At 45.6% G+C, this 21988-nt stretch overlaps 6 protein-coding genes across 6 annotated transcripts; 5 read left to right on the top strand and 1 right to left on the bottom strand.

The window, feature by feature from the left end:
* Positions 1 to 119: 119 nt before the first annotated feature.
* F5891DRAFT_1165745 (uncharacterized protein) lies at positions 120 to 10102 on the top strand (the record flags this gene model as incomplete). Its single annotated transcript, XM_041365402.1, has 48 exons — positions 120 to 219; positions 280 to 658; positions 711 to 735; positions 786 to 1101; positions 1157 to 1265; positions 1325 to 1415; positions 1466 to 1542; positions 1576 to 1775; positions 1846 to 1946; positions 1999 to 2128; positions 2179 to 2394; positions 2445 to 2492; positions 2548 to 2651; positions 2707 to 2761; positions 2810 to 2944; positions 2994 to 3369; positions 3420 to 3502; positions 3557 to 3686; positions 3739 to 3782; positions 3832 to 3870; positions 3923 to 4092; positions 4144 to 4198; positions 4319 to 4473; positions 4527 to 4781; positions 4831 to 5441; positions 5501 to 5514; positions 5563 to 5596; positions 5649 to 5676; positions 5734 to 5776; positions 5826 to 6369; positions 6460 to 6608; positions 6657 to 6700; positions 6753 to 6853; positions 6908 to 7003; positions 7050 to 7096; positions 7147 to 7219; positions 7273 to 7511; positions 7563 to 7625; positions 7676 to 7935; positions 7983 to 8168; positions 8217 to 8470; positions 8538 to 8688; positions 8766 to 8824; positions 9308 to 9341; positions 9393 to 9522; positions 9572 to 9660; positions 9710 to 9942; positions 9997 to 10102. The coding sequence occupies 48 exons, from the start codon at positions 120 to 122 to the stop codon at positions 10100 to 10102; spliced, it is 6981 nt and encodes a 2326-aa protein (XP_041221602.1).
* A 1499-nt stretch (positions 10103 to 11601) lies between these two features.
* On the top strand, positions 11602 to 12949 carry F5891DRAFT_983737 (uncharacterized protein; the record flags this gene model as incomplete). Its single annotated transcript, XM_041377354.1, has 7 exons — positions 11602 to 11796; positions 11977 to 12035; positions 12147 to 12211; positions 12298 to 12382; positions 12453 to 12505; positions 12559 to 12569; positions 12731 to 12949. The coding sequence occupies 7 exons, from the start codon at positions 11602 to 11604 to the stop codon at positions 12947 to 12949; spliced, it is 687 nt and encodes a 228-aa protein (XP_041221601.1).
* Positions 12950 to 12970: 21 nt separating this feature from the next.
* On the bottom strand, positions 12971 to 16249 carry F5891DRAFT_1130403 (uncharacterized protein; the record flags this gene model as incomplete). The annotated part of the gene is made up of 11 exons (XM_041364523.1): positions 12971 to 13430; positions 13548 to 13623; positions 13685 to 13876; positions 13909 to 14227; positions 14291 to 14387; positions 14455 to 14630; positions 14684 to 14816; positions 14865 to 15093; positions 15141 to 15345; positions 15404 to 15912; positions 15967 to 16249. The coding sequence occupies 11 exons, from the start codon at positions 16247 to 16249 to the stop codon at positions 12971 to 12973; spliced, it is 2679 nt and encodes an 892-aa protein (XP_041221600.1).
* A 1055-nt stretch (positions 16250 to 17304) lies between these two features.
* F5891DRAFT_1193452 (uncharacterized protein) lies at positions 17305 to 18644 on the top strand (the record flags this gene model as incomplete). The annotated part of the gene is made up of 5 exons (XM_041367746.1): positions 17305 to 17499; positions 17552 to 17854; positions 17911 to 18096; positions 18153 to 18278; positions 18330 to 18644. 5 exons carry the CDS (start codon positions 17305 to 17307, stop codon positions 18642 to 18644), a joined length of 1125 nt encoding a protein of 374 aa, XP_041221599.1.
* Positions 18645 to 19612: 968 nt separating this feature from the next.
* F5891DRAFT_1175356 (P-loop containing nucleoside triphosphate hydrolase protein) lies at positions 19613 to 21305 on the top strand. Its single transcript, XM_041365712.1, has 11 exons — positions 19613 to 19648; positions 19699 to 19764; positions 19822 to 19932; positions 19995 to 20089; positions 20142 to 20239; positions 20292 to 20473; positions 20525 to 20661; positions 20713 to 20881; positions 20930 to 21004; positions 21051 to 21128; positions 21182 to 21305. The coding sequence occupies exons 1-11, from the start codon at positions 19628 to 19630 to the stop codon at positions 21218 to 21220; spliced, it is 1071 nt and encodes a 356-aa protein (XP_041221598.1). The 5' UTR covers positions 19613 to 19627; the 3' UTR covers positions 21221 to 21305.
* Positions 21306 to 21308: 3 nt separating this feature from the next.
* On the top strand, positions 21309 to 21911 carry F5891DRAFT_613571 (uncharacterized protein). The gene is made up of 4 exons (XM_041372464.1): positions 21309 to 21380; positions 21441 to 21538; positions 21609 to 21822; positions 21875 to 21911. The coding sequence occupies exons 1-3, from the start codon at positions 21378 to 21380 to the stop codon at positions 21718 to 21720; spliced, it is 213 nt and encodes a 70-aa protein (XP_041221597.1). The 5' UTR covers positions 21309 to 21377; the 3' UTR covers positions 21721 to 21822; positions 21875 to 21911.
* The last annotated feature ends 77 nt before the right edge of the window (positions 21912 to 21988 follow it).

The following is a 21988-nucleotide window of genomic DNA, read 5'->3' as shown; positions in this document are numbered from 1 at the left end:
TAAGCAACCAGTCTGGGGTTCCCAACTATCCCCGCTTGCCCGATTTTGCATCTTTTTACGCATCACTGTCTTTAAGTGACACACTCTTTACCTCTGGCTTTGCAACATTCCTTTGTCAGATGGAGGAATTACCCTCAACGGGGAGAAAAATATACCAAGAAAACATCGACAGCAGCAGCACCTACACTCTTGGTGGTCGGTCAACTGCGTCATTGAGAGGTAACATGACCCTCGTCATGCCATAATTCAGTCGGACATAATCGTGACTCTGCGTTACAGGTCATGCTGCCCCAATTTCAGGAGCTGGCTCTGCCGTTGCTCAGTCGGAGTTAGATTTATTCGCTGATCCATTTGCCAGTACCACTCCGGCTGGAATAACAATCAATGCCCCTGCACATCAAACCGGAGCCGATATTCCTCAACCAGAGCATCGACCACCAGCAGATACAGATGCAGTAAGGTTGCCTGCTGCTGCCCCTAGACCTCATCTGTACAAACGAAGATGGTTTATAGTCACTTCAATCGTTGGTGCTTGTTTGGGTATCGCGTTGCTTTTCGTCGTTCTGTTCCCTGTGCTCCGCACAATCGTTCAGTATGTGATTAACCAATCTACGTTGAATATTCAACAAGCGGCAATATTGTCACCGTCAAATACGTCGTAAGCGGGCATCGTAATACACAGTAAACACGCTCACTAATTTATCGTGCAGCTTCACTTTAGCAATTCTAGGCGTCGTAGGTATTTGCGTTACATTGCAACCGTATCTGTTGACCATCGACTTCAGGTATCTCATACTGGTATCTTCTCCGCCACAGTGGCCTTCTCGCAGCCAGTAAACGTGAGCTGGATAAATGGCAGTGTTGATGTACCTCTCGGCTATATGTCGCTTTCGACCCTGCATGCTTCCAATAAACGGGCAACGATCAACGATACGACGACCTTTTACATCACGGATCAAAACGCCTTCGGCCGCTTCACAAGCTCAATGATTACATCGCAAAATTTCACTTGGAGATTACAGAGTTCTAATCTGAATGTCCAGGCGATGAAGTTCCCTACCGCGCATGGTATTTCATTCAATAAGCTGGTGACCATCAATGGTGCAGCACTCTCATTCACGTAGATTTTAATGCAACTGACAAGGATTCTTCTGAGGCGCGAACAATTTTGCTGGAAATGTCATTCTCAAGGATATGCAATTACCCAGCGACAATCCTGAGGGAGGCATTGATTTTGTGGCGGTCACGCAGTTGAACAATACAAGGTATTCGTATTCTTCAACCTAAAGCCTTCATTATATTCTGACCTGATAACTTGGTATAGCCCTTTCACACTGGGGCTGGGAACAGTAGTTTTTAACCTCGTGTACCAAAATGTCTACCTTGGTACTGGAACGGGACTCAATACGAACATTGTAGGTCGTATATTCTAAGTTCTCAATTTCTATGTCTCAACTCGCTTCAGGTGCCTGGTCCTAACAACATCACGCTGAGCGGTATTTTGATACCCCAGACGACGCCCACCAACCTTGCGTCGGTCTCGTAGCTTTTCACCAATTACATCAATCTCGAAAGTTCGCCCGTAATTGCAATGGGCAAGTCAACACTGCAGCCAGATGGCTCACAGATATCTTGGCTTAGCCAGGGTTTGGAAAGCCTTCAGCTAACAGTACCATTCAAGTCAACCACGCCAATCAACTCAATTCGAGCTATCAAGATAGGGAGCATGGCGCTCGCGTTCACCCCAGAGACGGCATGGACTCCGCAAACGGATAGTAACTCAGTTCATGCGACCATGCATGAGTGATTTGTGTGAAAGCAGTCCTGTCATTATGTCTGACTCAGGCGCAACAGAATTGCCTTTCGGGTTTGGGTTGTCTATCGACCAGATTCAGAATGAGTTTACAATTGTCAAAAACGGTTCGAATGTGGCGGGTTTGAATACGGTATGATTGCCCACTTCATTTTCAATTTGCCGGTAACCATCTTACCGCGCAGCCTCTGGGTGCATCAACATCTTCAATCACTGTGCTGAGCCCGACAGACACTGAGGGCACCATTAACATTACCATTTCAAATAGTGTTTTGAACGCTACAGATGCAGAGCATGACAGTTTTGCCGCATTTAGTGAGTGTACTGTTTTTGAATGGTGCGATTGGTAATTGTATATTCTGCAGACATGGAACTCACAGATTCTACCACGACCAATTTCCTGCTGGTTGGCAATTCTCGTGTGGTCGCGAACATGAGCATTGGTCAGATTACTTTGGACCCTATCAAGGTCAACGTGTCGACCAGCCTCAGTGGCCTGCAAGGTCTGAAGGGGTATATCACTATTGGGGCTGTCGACGTTATTGGCGGGACCCAGCAGGCCCTTAATCTTAGCATCGACGGTAAGAAGGTTTCTTAGCTGTCCTTAAACTGTGCCTGATTCCATTTGTAGTGTCCATCTATAACCCTTCGAATCTTGATCTCGCTACTGGCGACCTCCGTTAGTGGTAGCAGCCAATTGTAAGTATTTGAAATTGATGCATCTATTGTCACAGAGCTCCAACTGCAACGCGGTGGTGCAATCCTCGGAATGGCACTGATGCCCAATCTGACACTGAGCATGGGGAATAACTCGGTTCATTTGACATCTGCTTTTGATGTACGGCTGTCTACCGTCTTTGTACCCACAACTTTTCAGTTAATCACATTTACAGCCTAACAACTCACCCGAAGGATTGCAAACACTTAGCCAGTTTGTTGGCGGTCAAGGTATGTTTTAAATTTTTACGTTTAAGAGGGGAATAATTAGGTTGCCAGACGTGGAGCTTAATATCGTAGGCTACAGTGGGAGCACACAGGTCGCTTCTCTTCTGGAGGCTTTTGAAAGTATGAACATCACTGCCACACTCCCTGGTCTCAACTCCAGTCTTTTGTCGATGGGTTCTTTGGAGAGTAAGTTGGCTTGCTTGTTTTCAGACCAACCTCTTAAACGATTGAGTAGTCCTTCCTACCACTTTCGTTACGAATAACATCAGTCAGGTCACTGTAGCACTCGTCAATCCTTTCACCGCAGGCTTTGACATCACCAGTATCTCATCTAATGTCACCTCGCATGGCTTGCACCTTGGTTCCATTAACACCGCGACGAGTTTTAACTCTGCAGGGAAATCGACTTCGAAGTCTCCAGCTCTCAACATGACCATGAACTATGATCCGCCGACACTCTTCACACTGACTCGCGTGCTCGCCGTGCAGGCAGGCTTGGATCCTACACAACTGGACGGCATCGTAGCTCTTGGGGATTATCGGTATGTGACTGCCACGACAGTGGACTCTGAGCCAGTTCCTCAACAACAACGGAGAGATAACATGTACACGTAAATTCTACAGTTTTCTTTCTACTTCTGATATTAAATCGACTATCCAGGGGATTCAATCTGCCAAATTTTGTTGACCAAGCGTTCAAGCAGTTAAAGAGTGACATAGAGCTATCTGCACAGCTTACAATTGGTTCGAATTGTACCGTGAATTTGCTTTCGACTGCTCACAACAATACTGTTACAGGGAACTACGCGACGACACTCAGTTACACTCAGACTGATGTCCCCATTTCTACGGACAGCAGCCTTAACTTAATCTTACCTATCTTGGCGAAACCTATCGTTCAGAAGGTCGTTGGTGGCAGTATCCTGGGGTAATTGACATCGATTATTTTGCAGTTAACTTTCGCTGAAAGTGTGTTGTAGTGTGGAATCTGTTCTCATCACTAACCCTCAGGAGACGATGTTTGGTATGTGTCAGAGTGTAATGTCCTGCACATCTTATTGGAATTTTTGTAGGGACACAATTGAATGGAAGCATCACGAACGCCGGGCCTTGTCTGTCCTTCTATTCCACTTAGTCCATCCTTGTTTAACCTCATTTTGACAGTCGATGCGACAATCACGTTCAACAACGGACTCACTGTTTCGTGGGGCGGTCAGCTGATTGGCATGATGAAGATGGATCCCGTTAACGTCGTCGGTGATGTCGGAGCTACTCTCGACATGCAAACTACGTTTGAAGTTGCCAACACAGCTTATTTGGCCAATTTTACTAAGGTGGGAGAAACATCATTCAATACATTGCAGTTTTTTTCTGAACGTCTCTAGGTCATGCTAAATAGTGAATTGTTTGAATGGGACATTTCTGGCGATAACCTGACTGGTACGTTCATGCTGAGTACAAGTGCATCGTTACTTACGAGTATTTGGGGGATACATTGTCAATGCCCTTGGTGTGTTAATTTCGCGCAAGCTTGTTATTATGTTGTTGACAGGCCCCAAGGTATCGAAGTATCCGGCATCTCTCTTCCTTCCAAAGTGGTCACCTTAGAGGGTTTCAATGGTCTTAAGAATGGTGTGGTTATCAATTCCTTCGACCTCCCATCCAACGACCCTGCTGGTGGAATCCATCTGACGATTGATTCAGAGGTCATCAATGTATGTTTTCCTTGCTCAATATTGATGCCTCTTTCGTGTCTCATTCATTATAGCCTTCTCAAGTTGGCATTGAACTCAGCTCCATTGCATTCAATACCTATGCCAACGGCATTGAGATAGCTCCAGTCTCTTCAACTTTGACTATTACGCTAGTGCCGAATTCAACTTCATCACTTGGTCTAGTTGGTCGGCTCATTCCGCAGAACTCTTCAGAAGGGCTTGCAACTGTTTCTGCTATTTTCAACAACTATATTCATGGCATGGACAGTCAGGTCACCGTCTATGGCGCTAGTGCTGGTCTGAGCGATGTATGATACCTGTTGTCATCAGAATGGTGCCTACTGATCACACCTGTAGGTCACTTGGCTAAATGAAGGTATACAAACCCTTCAAGTAGTGACATCGCTACCGAACAAAGGAAAACTTGACATCATCCAGTCGATTAATCTGGAACAGCTGTCTCTCATGTTCACCGAGGCTACAGCATACAATCCAATGTCAGGCAGTAATCTGACTACTGCTGCGTTCACTCTGCCTTTCACTTTCCCAATCGATATCACGGCGCTTGCGCAGAATATTACTGCTGGATATGATGGCCAATCTTTTGCTGAACTGGTTATCCCATGGGGCCCCAGCACGACTGACGTTCAGAATCGTATAATTTACTTGACATTTAGCGATGTTCTGTTTGCTGTGTATTCTGAGCAGCATGAGACTTTCCAGAGTTTCGTGGCTGCTATGACGCTGGGATCTTTGCAAATGTTGACGCTGTCGGGTGTTGCGAACACTGATGCCTCTACGGCCGTTGGTGTGTTGTCTCTAGTGGACATCGAGTTCTCTGTGCAATCTACGATCGTGGGATTGCAAGGGCTCAAGGCGAAACCTGCCTCCGTTGCCAATCTGGACATCAACCACGGATATTCGGATTACCTGCTGATTACAGTGGACACCTCACTTTTCAACCCGAGGTACGTGAAATCTGTTATGAAGACGAATCCAATATAAATGCATCTTTACTTGCTCGTAGCAACCTGACGATCGGTGAGTGGCAGCGTACATTTGAATGTTGCTATTGACATTTGCTCTCAGGTACTGGCGATGTTGCGTTTGCATTGCAGTTTGAGTGAGCATCTTCTAGAATTTTTATGCAATACGCACTAACTGGCTGTCAATAGAAATCAAGTTATTGGTTCTGCCGATTTGGTGGGTATTCATGATCTCACAGATCCTCCGTTTCGATGTTTACTTTTCCATCTGTAGAGCAACATGATCACCCAGCCTGGGAATTTATCCTATCCTACTGGTATTGTCATTTGTTCTGAGTGTAGACATTTGCTCATCGTATCCATTAGACGTCCATTACTCCCCTCAAGGAGCTGCGCAAACAGCAGCAGGACAAACGATGCTCGAGAACTACCTTCAGGGCCTCGATTTGCAAACAACCATTATGGGGACCTCCAGTTCCACTTCAATTGGCTCTTTGGAACCAGCTCTCGCACAGATCAATTTGTCACCAGTGACTATCCCAGCCCTGCATCAGAACCTTATCGGCAGTGCCTCCCTCGAGTTTCCAATTGATATCGTTCAAACTGGTGTGGCCTCAATGACTTTCACTTTGGCAAATCCGTTCTCGGCCAGCATCAATCTGCTCGAAGTCACTGCAATCGCGACTTACCATAACCTGACCCTTGGTGCTATCAATCATGTTGATTTGTCTTCAAACCCAATCCATGCTAATGGACATTCCAATATTACGTCACCTGTCCTTCCGTTCAACTTCAACCTTGACCTGTTGACCATCATTGGGTTGATTACCACTTCCGCTCAAGAGCACAGTGTCGACCTTGGTCCTCTGACGAGTTTATTCCAGCTGGTTATTGATAACCCGAGCCATCTGTATGTTTAAAGTTTTTCTCTCAACCAGCTCCTCAATGACCTCTTCAAGGTCAATACGTCGGTGGATACAAGTAATCCAACTTGCGTCAGGTATGATCACAACATCTCTCCAGGTTTAGAGTTTTCTGATGTAAAAAACACTAGCGGAAACCAATTCGACATCGACGACGCCATTTTGAACGCGTTGAAAGGTTTACAAGTCACACTTGCAGTAGATTCTTCCATAAAACTTGATGATTGTAAGCGCCTTGACTGTTAGTTGTTCGGTAGGCTCAGTGATTCACTAGACGCAATAAATCTTGCCTTCAATCAATATGGAGTTTTGGCTATTGTAAGTCTGGAACTTCTACTTGCCTCGACACTTATCACTCAATTGATTACAGATGGACAAGACGTCATTGTATCTGATCGGTGCGGTGGGTGGTCCTATTACCCAAAACCTTGTCAATGGTGCTACACTAGCTTTCAACCAAGCAAACATCACGTATGCTTCAACCACTTATTTAACATCTAATTTGGTCACTGATGGTTGGAATAGGTACATCACAAATGAGGGCTTCCAGCTCTCCTTGCAAGGGTCCTTGACCAACGTTGGCCCTCTAGATGCTCTGATCGAGTTTGTTGACCCAGTGACGTATGTCTTCGCCCAATTTTTATCTGCAAGTGCTCATGTCAGACAGGGTAATGTGGCAAGGCCATGATATTGCAATGATTGCACTGCCTCCAGGTTAGCTCGTTCAAATAGATCACACACGGGATACTCATTGTGATCCATAGTGTGTGCTGCCGCGAATACCAGGGTACCAAATTATAACACGCAAGGCCAGCTAGTAATCACCGACCAAGTCCAGTGAGCATAATTGTATTCGCGGCATCTTTTGTAGATGTTGATAAAAGTACCAGGTTCACCTCATTTGCGACATATTTGCTACACAATCCAAGTTTTGATTGGACGATTTCTACTTCCTCCCTCAAGTTAACCGCTCTGGGAACAATCTTTAATGGAGTCTTGATGTCAAAAACGGTCACCTTGAAAGCATTTAATGGTCTCCCAGGCGTCACGATCAGTAACTTCCAACTCCCCTCCGACGATCCAGCTGGGGGAATTACGATATCGACAGACTGTCATTCCTTCCCTGCTCGTTTGTGCAATTCCTTCTACTATCCCTTCTCTTTCTAATTTCTTCTCCCAGAACTTGGCATCGGCCTTGGAAATGTTGGATTTCAAGCCTACTTCGAGAATACTCACATTGGACGTGAGTGAAAATTCAATATGGTTGAAACTGCTCTCTAATACCTTTTATAGCACTTACCGCTAGTGACCTCATCCTCCCACCCGAGTCGTCAGTGACATCCCACCTCAGTGGACAAATGATACCTCAAAGTGGCTCTGGTCTGAGTACTATCAGCAAATTATTCTCAGAATATCTAGCTGCGGACAATATCATGCTGAATGTTCAAGGCGACACTGTTCAGCCACCAGGTGCAAATGGACCAGTAACTTGGCTCAGTACCGCCTTTAAGACTCTCACACTCGATGTCATTTTGCCTGGAAAGAAGTTTGACGTAGGTTCATCGACAACGCAGGAGAAATTTGTACTAATGATGAATAGATTATCCAATCCATCGTACTCTCGGATTTGAGCTTGACAATGCAGAGCCAGGACCAAGCATATTCTCCGTTGTCAGGTTCCAATAACACCGTGGCACAATACAAGAATCCCTTCAGTTTCTCATTACAAGTTATTCAGTCTACCATTAACATGGACCTTGACTATGGAGGTACAGCTGCCGCTCAGGTAATGTTAGTTATTGGTCCATGCTAGCTGTCATTAACCCTTTTGTAGCTAAACCTTCCTCAATCCGACAACATTGGAGGGGTATCGACTGGGAATCTCGCTGTCTTGCCAATCAGTTTCCACAATGTCCCATTAACTTCAGTCAACAACGGCGCCTTTGAAGCCATGTTTTCTCAAGTGACGGACAAGGTTTCGGCAGACCTAGAATTGAGCAGAACCACTGATGTGACCGCCAAGACTGCCATTGGCGATGTTCCTATCTCAGGAAATGCTTTTGATGTCCCTTCAAGCCTAACTGGTGAGTTTCAATACGAACTAGCTTCCATTCCTGCCTAAACTTGTGTAATAGTGCATGAACTCCTTTGATAGTAAGGCAATAATAACCAACATCTCGATTTCTGGCAGTGGTGGGAATGGTGGGAATCAATATATCATCTCGCCCCTCACGTCTTCGATGAACAACCTGTCTAACATCTCGCTTGACATGGTTGATATCGCCCTGCCAGTGTACTACCAAGATGTCATGATTGGTTGAGCAGCATTCGATGTGTGTGAATGATTGACATGGATATAGCCCTAGCTGAACTTTTCGTTTAGCTCTTCAACTTGGTTCCAGGAGAAAATACAATTCCAGGAGAGTTCCATTATGAGCCGGTGTAGAGACTCGTGCATCTCATAGTGTGATATGGCGCTTTACACTAGGGAGTATACAGCACCAACTTGCAGCATCACTCTGTGTACCATCCACAGTGATTCCTATATGACGCGCAGCTTTCCCGCGCAATGCGCGCCATGCGCGCACCATTCCCGCGCTTCACGATGTATACGCGCGCGCGCGTTCCCGCGCTTGCGCGCCCTATAGCGCCAGCCATCCAGATGCATCCATCCACTGTCCACCAAGCTCCCTAGTGCGTATATTTCCATTTCCTTTATTAGCATAGTTCCACCTTTATTTTTATCATAGTTTCTCACTCATATATATTTTTACATACCTACTCGGTAGCGCTTCAGCTCCGCATGAGCGCGCTTAGGCGCGCTATATAAGCGCCAGCAGTGCATACTATTATTTACCTTACTTTTCACCCAACTTTACCTAGTACTTACTACTTAGAAAGTCGCAGTAGAAATCTATTCATTAGCACAACGGCAAATCTGAATGATACCATAGCTGAGGTTGCTGTCATGGACTTTATTATAACCTGGTTATTGATTTTTGTGACGTAGGTGTTCCTCACCAGCTTCCTGCAAACCGGCAATAGCCTTCCAGTTACTATTCAAGGAGATTCTGCGAGTACACCATTTGCATCACTCCAGCCGGCACTTGAAGGCGTGACTTTGACAAGTAGTGTCACAGGTAAGCAGAATTACGTCTGCCCACCCTTTATTGCTTATAGAAGTCACAGGCTTGAATGTCGATATGATCATCTCCCACTTATACCCTGAAATCACCCTAGCCACACTCGTAACTGATGAAATCAATCTCAGCTTCGATGTACGTATAATTTCATGCGTGCTCTAGATATAAACTTATACTGTGCAAGGTTACAAACCCTCTCGATACTGAACTCGAGATCTCATTTGTGCAGGCTGATGGCTTGATCAATGGAGAAATTTATGCGCATTTAGACCAGGCATTCAGCTCATTTGTAATCCCTCCAAAGCAGACTGTCAACAGTGGAAAGTTTGGAAATGTTAAGCTAGTCAAGGGTGCACTTGCGTCCCTGCCCATCATTCCATTGGGCTATTTGGACATCCAAAGTGTAGTAACGACGAGGTCAGTGTTGGCACATAACAAGGATGCATGGAGTCACTAACCAATACCATATAGGGTGGGCAGTGGCAGATACCAAATTCCATGGCTCCATATCAATCAAAACCATGTCACTGCCTCGTATGATCTCGGCCTCAGTCTCACTGTCTTCTTAGATAGATGATCTATAGATAAACACCTATAAAACAAATATCTCCACGGTCAGCGATTCAGACAAATACCAATGACTGATAATGTGGTCGTTCATGGGTGGCTAGTTGTATACTACCCAAAGTATGTTCAGCTAAGGATACTTCTGCAAGATCAGTAATATGATGGTCAATCCAATCTATGGACTTTGACAGGAAAACAAACAAACAATGGTCAGCCCGACAGTATGGCAATGACCAAAAGAATATATGGGATTCTTCCTCAAGTTCCCTTTCAACAACAGTGCCTCGTACCAACTATACTCCAAAGAAATGGTGCAGAATTACAATGATAAACCCCCTCAGCACAAAACAGGTAGAATCAAAGGTCAAGACTAATCAGATGCTTTATTGTAGAACTCTTAGCTCAATATTGAACCTGCTGTCAAGGAACTCTTCTTTGAGTATTCAAACAGACTCAGGAACGGACGTCCTTGGGTTTACTACCAAGTCCCCTCTTCAACGGCTAAAGCCTAGCAGGCACAGAATATCTTGGTTCAGTATCGCTACTCAGATGAGTGAGGTCAAGCTTCACTATCAATTCCTAAAGTCTCCCCACTATGCTACTTCTGAGTCTTAGGTGGACGTAGAGACAACACGAATATTTTGGAAATATATTTCTGGACAAAGACCACCAAAGGTTGGTGAAAGTAAAAGAAAAGAAAAAGAATAATAGAAATCAGAATAAAAGTGTGGCTGTACCTTGCTTGCTGGTTGTTGCACACAGTGAGCTCACAGTGGGTCGTTCAGTATGATGAGCTTGCAGTATAACTGTCTCTTGAGAGTGTTCCTCTCAGTCTTGAAACAGTTCTTGACACTGGTACTGACACTTATCACACCTTACTTCACAACTTAGTATTAGTTGGGCTGAGAAACACCCTACTACCTGCTGGTATCTGCTTTTTATTATTTCAAAAACTGAGGTCATTATATACACAATAAATGTGGCTGTGCTACTAGTGTATTCAAGAGTCATCAAGAGTCATAATGAGTCATATGTGCAAGGTGAGTCATAGTGAGTCATAGTGAGTCATTGGGTATTTGCTAAGTCATGTGACCTGTCCAACCCCTGATGACAAATCCAGAAGGAGAGTAAGAAGTGTCACATGATATGAATCCTGTGTGTGGCTGTCTTTGCTCTGCTTTGTTTGAAGGGTGAGAATGACGCAAGCCTAGTATTTAGGGGTTTACTAATGTTTTTCCAGGACAACATATGTGGGAAATATTTTTCACAGTCACCTGACATGTGTGGGATTTTGTCTGAGTCATCAGCATGGCTGACTAAGCAAAACTCATTGCAGAATTAAATGTACTAAAATATTCAGGCTGCTGGCATATAGACTTGAAAAAATAAAAAAATAAAAAGAAAAGCAAAAAATATTCCCTTAGCCTCAGTCCAACTTCAGATAAAAGGGAAAAGGGTTTCATAGTGGTATTTCAGGGTATATGACTCATGAGAGAGTATTGGTCGTCCATGCACCAAACCGGTTTGGTGCAGGTCATCGCGGACCTTTCTTCAGCAGGCCAGTCAATGACGGCGACTGCATCGCTTGGTGGTTCAACCATATTGGTTCCCTCACCATCAGCCGTGACAGTGGGACTTGGATCCTCCACACCAAGTTCTGGAGTCCTTGCATCTGCGGTACCTGGGCCCTCCGGACCCAATCCAGTAAGCATGCGATCTAACTGTCCTGGGTTTTAAAACTGAAACCTCGCCGCAATTCCAGTCTGCTCTTCCTCTGCCCACCTCCCTGGGAAACACCACGATCGTACCGCTATAATTTCATTGTATCTTATTTTGCGATTTATGAAATCAAATACACTATAGTCTGCTTGCTTTCACTGATAGGATTGTGATCTTTTACGCACTTGTGTATTGTTGCAATCTCCATACCCATCGATCCTCTGGTGAGCTATTAGAAGGCTGCTCGTTATCTTGCGGTGGGCCAATTGATTGATAGTCTTTGAGACCTGTTTGATACATCAATATTAAACTGTCTTCCATCAGCAAATGTGCAGGCACCTGGCAGCACCTGGTCAACACCTGGATGTCCTGGTGTCGACCTGGATATCCTGGAGGTCTGGTATGTATTCCATTCTCACGCACGACAAATCAATCATCAGCAGCGGAAAAACATGTAGTAGACCTCTTACTCATATCATACACCAGTGTACCATACATTTTCCATAATGTCACTTGATTCTCCCACTCGTGATTCAATCCCTACAACACCCAAACCCTTTCGAGTCAAACGGTAAGCCAAGACAAATTTTTCATTATTAGGCTACTACTAGTGCTAAGTTGACAACTTTGTATACTACTAGTTCTCACTCTGAACCCCCCAGCCTAATCAAACTTGACTCCGAGGAACCTGAAGGTACTACTACCAATCTGAATTCTGAGTCACCGGACCATGATGGCCCACCACAGATAAAAAAACGGTCAGTCACACACCAGATTCTCATGCCACCAGGTGACCAGACTTACACCCTTTTCATTAGTCGTCGTCTATCTCGGCGCCTCAAAATACCTGCTGATCCCGATGGACCTTTTGAATACAGTATGAGCCATCATTTCTCCTCTAGCCTATCTTTGACATCAGCACACTGGCACAGCCCCAGAATACCTCGCAGCACTTGCCATACAGCGAAAAACACCAGAATCTCCCAGTCCCACTACTCATTTTCAAACCAAAACCCTTGCCGTCCCTGCGGACTTCCTCCAAGACCTTGTTGATGCACGTTGGAAGGCTGAGAGAGCGTGGTGCAATGCCGAACATAGATTACAATCACAACAGGTCCAAAAGTTGCCGCGAACTTAAAATACTATCATGTATGGCTAATCAAAATACAATTTCATGTGAATGATGATCTGCAAACTTATTTACATAGTAAGAATTAAACACATCAAGAGAATAAGTGAAATGAAAACCATCTGGGAGGGGACCACTGCCAAAGACAGGGATGAGATGAGCACTTCGAAGGATTGTGTCAACATGCTTGACAGACTGAACACGAGTCCCGCGCTGCCCAGAAACCTCAGGCTTCACCTTCCACATGCCTGTTAATGAATCTGGGCCTCTCCCCATGCGTGAAAATCTGTCAATCAGTGCGCAAGAATATGTAACACTATGAAACACAAATGAAAATAAAAGTTTGACCCGCCTGATGATCATCCCTCGCATTCCAGCCTTTTCCTGGTCCTCAACAACAAAGACGCAATCATACCGTGCATGCTTGCGACACCACAATGGAGTGCAACGAATCACTTCACGATGCATGCCGTGGGTCCCAGAGACATCACTGGGTGCTGAGAATGTAGCGACAGCAGAATGGAACACAGAAATTGGACCGTCGATCAGTGGTAAGTCATTTCAGTCGATCAGAGCTGCTCCAGGGTTCAATTGGCTGTAAAGGAACTCGCGAGCAAGTAAGGGAAGGTTGGGCTGCTGGAGATGCACTGCAAGGGTCTCAAGTGTCCGAGGATAGCCACGTTCTGGATGATAGTTGCAGATGTAATTAGTATTAATGTATTCACATACTCAAAAAAGACGTACGAGGTGTGCGTGCCAAAATGACTGATCCTTGGACTCTTTCAATGTCTGGTGCATCATTCTTGATACCCTCACCCATAGTAACATCAACGCTGCACCTGGGTGGGGGTGCATGTGAGGCTGGTAGAAGTCCTCGTGCCACAAAGTCGACATGTGCAGCTGCAAGTTTGTCCAGACGCTGGTTGTCAGCAGCATCTGGCCCAGCGCCTCATACCGATTTGATCGACACCATGACTTCTTCACCGCTGTGATATGGCGAGACTCGGTGATTGACGAGCATAGGCCGTTTGGAGCACCAAATTCTTGAATAAGATGGATATAGTGTACCATTGAATGCTGACATGGCAGCGCAAAATCATTTGGCCGGACCCCAGAGTCACAAAAGATCTCGCGAGCCTCATGAAAATGCTGTAGGGCCTGTTTGATTTTGGCCAAAGAGTCTTCTCCAAGTTCAGACCGTCGTACGAGGTAGCAAAAATTGAGGAATGCACTGAGGCACTCAACCAGCTGGGGAGAAACATACTCCACAATCGCAGGGATGTAAACCTGTCAGTGTACAAGTGTGAGTCATTTAGATTGGCGACAGAATAAGACATGATGAGCATTTACCTTCATCAATGCCTTCGAGTCGTCCCCAGTCCATTGTTTGAAACAGCGGCCTTCTGGAAACCTGCACAGGCCTGGGAATGATGGTGTAGCAGCAATTCTGCGAAGTCCACGTCAAGACTCAGAGGGTCAGTACAACTCTCGCAGCTGCAAGAAGTATGACACACCGGTGATCTATATCGTCAATGATATCATTAGCACGTGCCTCACCATGGACTTCCTTCAGACACTCGCCCATCCAAGTCACCAGATGATCCTTGAAGCATCCTTTGATAACTTGATGAAGGAGGTCCGGCAAGAGCATTTCGTGGATGTCTGCACGTGGAAAATCGTTTGTAAAGGGCTAAAAGGACCGTTGCAAATCAAACTCGCACATAAAAGTTAAACATCACTTACCACAATATCATCATCTATCCCATACTGATCCCACAACACGTCCAAATTGAAAGTTTCAACCAGCACATCAGTATAATCTTGAGACTGACACTCAGCAGTGCTCCCATCAAGATCCTCAGGCAGCACAGTGCACCTGTAACCAAGTGTCAGTCAAACAATCGAAACAAATCTGCAGACTTACTTTGCACACCAATTCTGCACAATACCAGAAAGCATGACTTGTTCAGGGTAGTCCGCAATAAAAGCTGCCAAGTTGTAGATCACTCGACGAAAATGACCATCGGGGCATCGACAGACAATTGGCTTTGTCATTGGACCTTGAAGCGACTTGAAGATGGCTGCCAGGGAAGAATGATAAAGCTGGCGCTTGAAGGTTCGGAATTGAACATCGTTATTGTATTTGCGATCAGCTGAAAAATAGTGTCAGGAGGGTACATAATAGAACTATTTCACGCACCCTTTGGAATGGCAAGAAAGCCAATTGGAGTGACTGCATTATGGTGAGCTCGCCTCACACAATTGTGTGGATTTCCAATCGACAAATACAGCGGATGATATTCGACATGACCGGTGGCAACAGATACTGTTGTTTTGTCGCTTCCGAGGATGATTCCAACGTACATGGATCCTTCTGTTGATGGGTCGTTCTCGTATATTGTGTCCTGAAAGTGTCCACAGTGTCAGTTAGATATTTGTGTAGATATAATTCAGGATACTCACAGACTTGCGCCATGCATAGTTACCAGACATGAAGTCCTTCCAACGATGTTTTCCTGACTGGTCATAATGAACATATGGAGAATAATCAAATTGCCCAGCAAAGTCAGGATTCGCCAGCATAGCCTGGATGACAGCATCAGGATCTTGATACCATACTTGATATTCAGTCTGTTGCCACCAGGGCACATCCGAATCGAGGTTATGTTGAGGTGCGACAGAGAAACATTGCCAAGGGACATCACCTGCGCGGATCACATCGATTGTGGCATATACATCGCGGTGAGATTTGAATGGGCTGTCCTCTTCATACTTGGCCGCTTTGAATGCCCATAACTCCATCAGAAAATCGATGTTGGGGGCGGACATCTCCTCTTTGCAGAACAAGAAGTCCGCAAGTAAGTATTCAGCTTGATCACCAAAGGGTGCCCAGCTGTCTTGAGGACCTACATAGCGAGCAGGCTTTGGGGCGTTTGGAGGAAGAGGGTTGCCTTTGAGGTCGCAAGGGTCACCTAGAGAGTGTTCAATTTTATATCTGTTCGGACACATGATTCTATTTGACTTACCACGGAGATGTGGGTGAGGTATGTACTGGGATTGACGTCCATTGGAGTGGCCTTCAGGCTGAGAGTTGGGATTGTTGAAATAGTTGTCATTGATGAGGTCATGGTTAGAATTGAAATTGAATTCCTGGGGGTCCGAGTCAGAATGAGGGTTTGAGTCAGCAGCGGTTGGATTGGGAATGGCATCAACAGAACTATGATAGGTGTGAATGTGTTTTGTCCGTCCACGTTGAGATTTGAAGGTTTCAGGACACCCGTGGAATGAACACGCCAGCCGGCTCAACATGATGCTATTGGGAGGGACCTGAGTGATAAATCAGGCGCAAGATATTGGTAAGACACTTTGTTTGCTGGAAACAAACCTTGGAAAATTTTTGACAGCGCCCTTCCGCTTTCTTGAAAACTATCCTCAAGTCATGACTCGGCCAAGTCGCTCCAATGTGAACACTCACCCCGCCAAAGTTCTACTTGAAGGTAAAATCAAGCGCCAAACACCAGCAGAAAAGCGATCCCAAGATGCTGCAGCAGCAGAAAAAAGCCGGGAAGAAGCAGCTAAAGTAGCCAAGGAACATCAAGATGGCATCAAACACATTGCCGCAATGGAAGACTCACTTAAAAGAGATGACCGCACTTATGGCAAAGATACCCCTTCCTATCGCCCACAGGCAGCGGCCAAGGGTTACTATGCTGTTGGAAAAGGTCAGGTTACTGTCGGAGTCAGTCGAACATGAGATAGTGAGCTTACCTGATCCAAAACAGCTGCCAGCTGCAGCGATGATGAGGATTCAGAGTCAGATGAAGCTTTTCAGCCATCTGACTCGGAGTCCCAAAGCTCGGAGGGAGAGAGTGGTGATGACAGCGAGGATCATGAGCCTGAGGAGTATGAGAGTAGTAGTGCCGAAGAAGAAGTCCGTAAGCCTCAGAAGGGTAAGAAAGGCACTGCATCAAAAGAGAAAGTGAGTAAATGCAATTCTATGCGATAGATGCGCAACTACTCTTACCTATCCAGAAACGGGTCTTATGAGAAGAAATCATGAGGGCAAGGAAGACCACAGCAACAGCAGGATCAATGGCGAGGAAGCACAAGGAGACTGAATCACAGGAACCTGACACAGCTGAACGGTCAGTGTGCAATATGGTCCGAAATTTCTGATTGACTTACCGAGCACCGAAGTACTGGTTCATCACAGACTAAACTGTGCAAAGGGTGCACATTCGAGTAACTTGCAAGGTAATTGGAAGAAAATAGTTGGGTTGACAACAAAATCAGTGAGGTACAGTTCAACTAGAGTATCAGATGGAGGACTTGTACCTGCAGCCTCAGCAACATGTTCCTGTTCTATGTCCGGCACATCGTCATGCAGCAGTGCAACTACACCAACAGTTGAAGGCGACGAACTCAGAGACGGAGAGTTTGACCATGATGAAACACCAGAGTCACTGGCTGCAACTCGAGAGAAGAAGGGTAGCAACCTCAAACTTCCCAAGGAAATCGGTGCCACTGCAGGAACCAAGTCAGCGCGAGTCACTGCTAATGTACTTAACCACTGCTTACACAAGTGTTTACTAACAACTCTGTTGCGTTCAGATGGGCTTGACGTTGATGCAAAAGGGAGCCGACGATGCTGTTGTGGAAGAAATCAAGCGCTCAGAAGATAAATCAAAGCCACTCAAGAAGTTAAAGCTCGAAGACTTACCTTTTGTAGATAAGAAGGATAATGAGATATGGGCCCGACTAATTTGTGCGCTGATCGATTGGGCTGGGACAACCACCGATCCCTTCGGGACGAACGAACACCCAGAGGTCTCTAGCAGGCTGCAGGAATTGTGGGATCTTCTCTTTGGCCACAACAAGGTCGACATTACTAAGTGTCCTGCTATCAAGAAAGTGGTATGTACAGTGGTCAGTTTGGGTGCCTCAAATGCTAATGAAACTTTGACTTTGAGGCAACGGACCAGCTGAATGAGTGGCGGAGTATGCTTGGGAAAAACGCCATGAAGATTCTCGAACGTGAACTCAAAAAAGCAGAATACCGAGTTGATACCAATGCTCGGATCAAATATGTCCAAGATCGCCTGCCTCAAAAAATAGAAGGTCAAAAATGTGTGCCATTCATTTACGCGGATCACCAGGTATGTCAGCATGTGACTTACAATTATAATTTGTCATCGTCCTCACGGTCCAACAGAGTCTGAAAGGATCGTGGTTGGCTCCCATGCTCCTGGAGTTACTTGCGACACATGCGAGGCATTGTGGAACATCATTTCAGGCATTCGGGAAACCTGCAGGTGCATTGGGGGTTTGCGCAGCTGCGGTGAGTCCTAAGTCATTGCTTAGTAGTGTCTTACTAACCTCCATTTTGCAGGTGCACCGCACGCTATTTTTGTACAAGGATGGTGATTCTGCGAAAGAAGCTGCCAAGGAGGTGAAGCGTGCCGGTCTCCCTTCCCAGCCCACGAGAAAAGTCTCCTTCGATTCGGCATGGGGCAGTGTTGCTATGCAGTACTCACTCCAGACGGCTCAACTCCCTGATAAAAAGTGGGATCAGATTGTAGATGGCATGTGGAAGCTGGTAGGTGAAGACTCTCTGGCCCATCGTGTCCATGTTGCCTCGGATGACGACTCTATGGATGTCCGTGATGCCATTCCACTCTCAGACGACAACGAAGAGAATTCTTAGGCTGGTGAGTCTTAGTACCGAGTCACTATTGTACTGGTCTGATTATTTTCCAAGTGCCTCGTGTCATTGACCGAACAGCGCCGACTCTGCCAAGTATTACCAGTGGTATCATATCTACTACCTGTTATTCTACATTTTTCGCTACTGAATTTGATCAATTCTTTTGATTTAATCATGTCTGGTCTGCGGCTGGCTGTGATCTGCAAGGGATCTGGTAGGGATCTGTAAGGTGCCTGAACACGATCTGGTAACAGGCATACCCATCTGGTCATGGCTGATTCATGTGCGCACAGGCTTGAATCTGATAACCTGATAATCTGGAGCCAGACTCTCCAGGCCATCCAGGACCGTCTGCACGTTTGCTGATGTCTCGCCTGTGTCCAGTGGTGTTCACCGTAGTACAATACAGTGTATCTCAGATAAACCTCACGAGGGGTACTAGGCACGTTGACTCAGATGTGCTGGGATGTTCCAAAGACCCAGGATTCTAAGTCATTTGAAGATGTAGTTGAGTTACCAGTGAACGACTCTAAAAGGGCGATATTTTTCGCTAAAGACAGTCACTTCAGTACTGCTATGTGAAGGAATGGACACAGGTATAAGACGATAGGCTTTAGAAATAGTGAGCAATATATATATCTACAGTACTTTGAGGCGGTAGTTCTCATGTGGGAAAACAAGTAATGAAAAAGGAAGAATTTCACTCCCACCATACTAATAGGGGTCTATCTAGGTCGTGTTTTCTTTTCAACGCCATCTTGTTTCTCAACAATATATGACATCGTTGCTGTCCATGCGCTACCTTCTTGTCCTGTTACTCGAAGATCACTAGTCACTTCTTGGTAGCTTTACTTTTCATCCATGGTATTGGCTCAATATACCTTCAGATGCGTGACAATTAACGCGTGACGTCACGCGACTGCTGTCATGCAATTTGCGCTTTCAAATCGACGTTCCTATTTGGCTTTCAACTATTTCCAACGATGTCTCTCTGGGTAGACAAAGTGAGAAGCTTTTTTACGTTGGGTGGTTGGCTATTCTCATAGTAGTGCAGTTCAGACCAAAGACTTTGGATGACCTTCACTACCACCAGAGTTTGTCTATTCGATTAAAATCTCTGGTAAGTCGACCTTAGATGTTTTAGGGTTATGTGTCTCATATGGTGTCATACATACAGGCTGCGTCAGCCGACTTCCCACACATGCTCTTCTACGGGCCTTCTGGAGCTGGAAAGAAGACACGGATCAGCTGTACTCTAAGGCAGTTGTTTGGGAGTGGTGTTGAGAAGGTGAGGGGAATCGTACAAGTCTATGATTTGCTTTGGATGATACTGATGAACATGAATCGAAGCTCAAAATTGATCAACGAGTGTTTATCTCACCGTCGAAACGCAAGCTGGAAATAAACGTTGTTCAAAGCAATTTTCACATCGAGATCACTCCCAGGTCAGCTATTCGGCATTTGATACTCTTCTGAATCATCTAAAGTGCTTTGAAGTGAGGCCGGAAATTATGACAGAGTTGTCATTCAAGATTTGCTAAAGGAAATTGCGCAGACACAGCAGGTAGACTTGAACGCGAAGCATAGATTCAAAGGTATCATCCAACATTGCGTAATAATCAGATCTCAACCTCACCTTTTTGTTAGTCGTCGTGATTAACGAAGCGGACTCTCTTTCCCGTGATGCCCAAGCAGCGTTACGTCGAACGATGGAGAAATACATGTCAAACATGCGGATAATACTATGCGCCAACAGCACCAGCAGACTAATAGCACCAATAAAGAGTCGTTGTCTACTTATGCGAGTCGCTGCACCGACCCCAGAAGAAGTGAGTAGGCATCAAGCAGCTCTTTCTAAACTTGATAGTGAACGCCTCTAGATGCAAAATGTCTTGGAACATGTAGCGAAGAAACTGAAGTTCGACTTACCTGAAGAAGCATCACAACAGATCGCCGAAGACTCTGGTGGCAACATGCGAAAAGCATTACTCGTCTTCGAAGCCCTGAAAATGCAATCGTATGTTCAATCTGCAACCGTATCGCTCTTACAGCCACTCATCGTGTGCAGGCCAGATCTTTCAGGTTCACTGACAATAGCCAAACCAGACTGGGAAATCTACTGTCACAAGGTCGCTGATCTCATCGTCCAAGAACAGTCACCAGCACGCGTTTTGGAAGTCCGGGGAAAACTCTACGAGCTTCTTGCCCACTGCATTCCCCCAACGATCATATTGAAGGTGAACCGCTCTGTACAGCATACTGAACAGGTTACTGATAGTATCCAGACCGTTGCAGAGCGGGTGGTGGAGAGAGTGGACGAGGCTATGAAAGCCGATGTTATGCATTGGGCTGCATTTTATGTATGTGGGCGTTGGCTGAATCTTTCAGTTTCTCACATGTGTACAGGAGACCCGAATGCGACTTGGCAACAAAAAGATTTATCACCTAGAGGCTTGGGTAGTGAAGGTCATGAGTTTATACAAGGTAGAAACAAATTTTCACCATCTCTGGCAAATACTGACCTCAATAACTGCTAGCACTTTATGTACAACTTCGATATGGCGGACTTTGAGTAGATATTATTACAATATTGTAGCACTAGTTTTCTCTATGATATCAGCAGGCCGTCTTCTTGCGGTTGAGCACAGCCACTGCGCCAAATAATTCCGATTGACGATGTCACCGGCCATAATCATTCACCACTCTATTAAAATCTAAGCCGTGCTTCTAGTCATGGTCAGCTTTCATAGCGTCTTGCTGCGAACTTAACTGATCGTTAATTTGGACATCCAAAAGCTTATCTTCTCCGTCTTCAAGACACTGACAGATCAACGAGTAACCGTCGAGTTGAAGAACGATCTCTCGATTACAGGAGTATTGAAGTCAGTAGACCAGTCAGTATCGTAGCTCTCATCTCAGCATAGATCCAATATCACTGATGATGCACTCCCATTCTTCCCCCAGATTTCTCAATATCCGTCTAGACTCAATCAATGTACTGGACGAGGCGAGACACCCACACATGGTGCTTAATGTACGCTTTCTATCCGGTTTCCATATTCATTTCTGTTTCTAGATGGCGGTGAAAAACTGCTTATTCGCGGTTCCGTTGTGAGGTATGTGCAGCTCCCTGCAGAACACGTCGATACTCAGTTGCTGGAGGACGCGACGCGACGAGGTATGAAGTTTCGTGCAATGAATCCTCTCAATACTCATCGGTGATGCTACAGAGGTCGCTGCTCAAGGAAAACGGTGACGGACGTGCCCTGTCTGCTGAAGGCAGAGTTCTGCCAATGGACGGCATCGCAGCACCCGACATTTTACACGAACTCATACAGCAGGCA

This window comes from Suillus fuscotomentosus (genome assembly GCF_016647785.1).
Source record: "Suillus fuscotomentosus strain FC203 chromosome Unknown F5891scaffold_59, whole genome shotgun sequence".
Taxonomy (NCBI): domain Eukaryota; kingdom Fungi; phylum Basidiomycota; class Agaricomycetes; order Boletales; family Suillaceae; genus Suillus; species Suillus fuscotomentosus.
The sequence above is the reverse complement of the archived record's forward strand: the minus strand, read 5'-3'. Positions and strand labels throughout refer to the sequence as shown.